Genomic DNA, 3,249 nt, shown 5'->3' on the forward strand with positions numbered 1-3,249 from the left:
CTGTATAGGTACATTCTGCATGTGCTTGAAGCACTGCCAAAGGGCCACAACTCTACTCTTTGGGTTTTTTTTTTTTCTTTTTGAATGTTGATATTTACTCTACTTTTATAAAGCTCATTACTTTTCTTATTGCTGTGACAAATTAAGTTGAAGAAGGCAGGGCATACAGTCCATCATCTCCATCTTCTTGGGGAAAGTGTGGTGATGAGAACAGGAGGCGACTGGTCACATTGCATCCTCAGTCGGGAAGCAGAAATAGATGAAGGCTGGTGCTCATCAAGCCTTCGCCTGTTCTCACTCATTCTCTCTGGGATTCCCACCCAGGAGAAGCTGGTACCGACCACATTAAGATGTCACAGGCCTTCCCACCTCAGTTAAACTCCTCCTGAAGCCTCACAGATACACCCAGAGGTAAGTCTCCTAGGTGACACCAACTCTTGTCAAGCTGACAGCATTACAAATAAAGCTTGAATGCGAAGAACAAGTAAAAGAAGCCAATTTGATAAGGCTGTGAACTGTAGCATCCCAAGCATATGGTATTCTGGAAATTCTCAAAAAGACAAGACCATGGAGATTGTAAAAAGATTAACGGCAGCCCGATGGAAGGCGAGGATCTGAATGAGAAGAACGTGGAATTTTTTTTTATGGTAAAGAAACTGCTCTATATGATACCCTAGTGGTGGATCTATGTTATCTCGTAAACACATGGGCTATACAAGGCCATGAGCATTCCTTCACATAGCAATGGACAGCAAATGGGCCACTCAGGTGGCAGTTGTATACAGTGGGGAGGAATTATTTATGACAATAGCAAGGATGCAGGAGAACCCTCGATAATTTCTGTTTTGCACAACTCTACTCTTAAATCTCCTGTTTTTTCTTCTTGTCTCTTCCAGGGCTATTTGCTCAGTGGCATGGTACCTCTGCCATTCATTATTGCTCCTTGCATTCATTATACACAATATTAAGTTCCCTTTTGCCTCTCTGTGTCCCCCCACCCCCATCTTTCTCAGGTTCTCCTTTGGCTCGCCACGCTGGCCTTGAACTCTCTAGTTAGCTGAGCATGACTTTGGCCTACCGATACTCTTGCCGGGAGCACAGGAGTACACCTTCATGCTACAACTGTTAAATTTGCTTCTAATCAGGGCTATCCTTTCCTCCACTGTCTTATCTCTCTTATCGTTCCCTCCTACAAGAAAAGTTTCTCTTGCCCAGGTAGTTTCTTTAAAAATAAAAATATCCTTCCCTCCTCTACATTCTCATTCTTTTATCTTGCCTCCAGTTGAATTCATGACTCAGAAACAAAAGCTCCTTCACACGTGGACAGAGGTCTAAGGGTACAGTGGAAGATCGCAAGCTTCACCATCTGAACCAAGACAGCTGTGCTTAAAGGAGGCTGCATCTCAAATCTTTGTTCACATATATTTTTTTCCTTTTTAGAAATCAGCGAAGAGTGTGACCAGTGAATGACCAATGAATTATCAAAGCCCCTCACAAACTAACAAAGTCCCTTTAAACGTAACTAATTCTGGAAAAAGTGTGCTAAAGTTTATAGCAGGAGCTTTCAAGGCACAGAACTCAGGATCCCCAGGGAATGCAAAGGGCAGCGACCCGCCATCCAGGACTCCAAAGAATCTCGCTCCAGGTGCCTTCGCGGACCACACAGGCAACCTCGTCTTGGGCCCTCCTCCCTAGCCTCCCCCAGGGGACAGAGGGATGCCTCAGAGCCCACGGCCTCAGCAAGAGGAGCCACAGACTGCCTGGGGCCGGCAGGTACCTGGTCATAAGGGGACTTCTCCAGCATCTGCGTGCACAGATCGGCGCAGAGCTGGAACTTCCTGCGTCTAAAATAGCTCCAGGCCCGGAGCAGTGGCTCCATCTCTGAGCCCATGGTGGTCCTGGACAGCGCTCTAGGAACCCAGAGGTCCTGTGCCCGGAGCCCGGCCCGGGGAGGGCGGGGTTCAAGAGCGGCGAGCGGGAGGCGTCGGGCTCTGCCGAGCAACGCGCAGCAGCGGGGCCTGGCTAAGGAGGTGTCCGCAGCGCGCCTGAAAACAGGGACCGCGAAAGCCGCCGTGAGCGGATCCCAACCGGAGAGTTTGCAAAGAATTGGTAGCAAAAAAGTGTGCTTTTAAAGACATCAGATTACATTAATTTTGAAAAGCTACCATGCCTTTAAAATAAACAGGTAGTGACTTAGACACCTCGGATAGGGTCCTTCATGCTTACAAGAGATGCAGTTGCCTAGCAACTGCCTGGTTGCTTACCCAGTAAGTGCAGAAAAAAATAAAAAATAAAATAAAATAAACCACCTAAATTGACCCGGGTTGTGTCTCCTGTCTCACTCCCCCCTTTCGCGCATTCCTACTGCTCTCATATTTCTGACTCTAGAAACATAAATGCGGAGACAGCTTCTCCTGTGACCTAAATCCAAAAACCCAACAGTATTTTTCCGTCTCACATCAGTGTTCAAATTGCAGGGGATTTGAGAGACTGCTTGGCCCAATACATTCTTTTTACAGATGAGAAGCTGAGATAGGCTAGAAAAAGATAAAATATTTGCCTCGAGTTTCTTGGTGTTAGGGAGGTGAGACTATAATCTGTTACAGAAGACTGTCGATTTTTAATTCTAAATTTACGGATTGATGTCATTTCTTCCAAAGTCGACAATGCATGGAAAGGGGGATTTGTTGTTGTATTGTTTTGGGTTTCCTTTGGTTTGGGTTGTTTTCTTTTGGTACCAGGATCTTGCTGTGTATCCTAGGCTAATCTGCAGTGCAGCCTCCCTGAGTGTCCCTGCTTATGGGCATTTGACACCAGATGCAACAAATAAATTTTTGAAACACTGTTCATCGGCACGTGACGTCTGTCAAATATTTTCATATGCACAGTGGTTTTTGGTTTTGTTTGCTTTTATTCTTTTCCTGCTGAAGACTGAATCTAATCCCCAGCCCAGAGTGGGTCTTCAGGAGCTACCTGACTTTTCCTCTACACATTTACAGAGCTGGCAAATATCTAACAGCAAGAGGCAGCAATACAGAAATGTGGCTAGGGTGAGTCTTGGGGTAGCCACTTAGATCATCCCCCTGCCTCCTTCCTTCCATAACAGAAGACAGAAGGAAAAAATATGAATAGTAAAGAGTTTTCTGATAGTGTCTACATTTTCGTTCACAGACAACAATCAATAAAAATATGGGTTTTTTTTTTGCAGTTTTCTCAAACCACTATAATATGATGCAGATATTATATTTA

At 45.3% G+C, this 3,249-nt stretch overlaps 1 protein-coding gene across 1 annotated transcript in view; it reads right to left on the reverse strand.

Moving 5' to 3' along the window:
* Nucleotides 1–1,994, reverse strand: part of Ttc8 (tetratricopeptide repeat domain 8) — a 56,752-nt gene extending 54,758 nt beyond the window's left edge. The window contains exon 1 of the mRNA XM_052185271.1: nucleotides 1,778–1,994. Coding sequence (XP_052041231.1) covers nucleotides 1,778–1,891 — 114 coding nt within the window. The 5' untranslated portion in view covers nucleotides 1,892–1,994. The remainder of the gene's footprint in view (nucleotides 1–1,777) is intronic.
* Nucleotides 1,995–3,249: the final 1,255 nt, after the last annotated feature.

This window comes from Apodemus sylvaticus, chromosome 6, assembly GCF_947179515.1.
Source record: "Apodemus sylvaticus chromosome 6, mApoSyl1.1, whole genome shotgun sequence".
NCBI lineage: Eukaryota > Metazoa > Chordata > Mammalia > Rodentia > Muridae > Apodemus > Apodemus sylvaticus.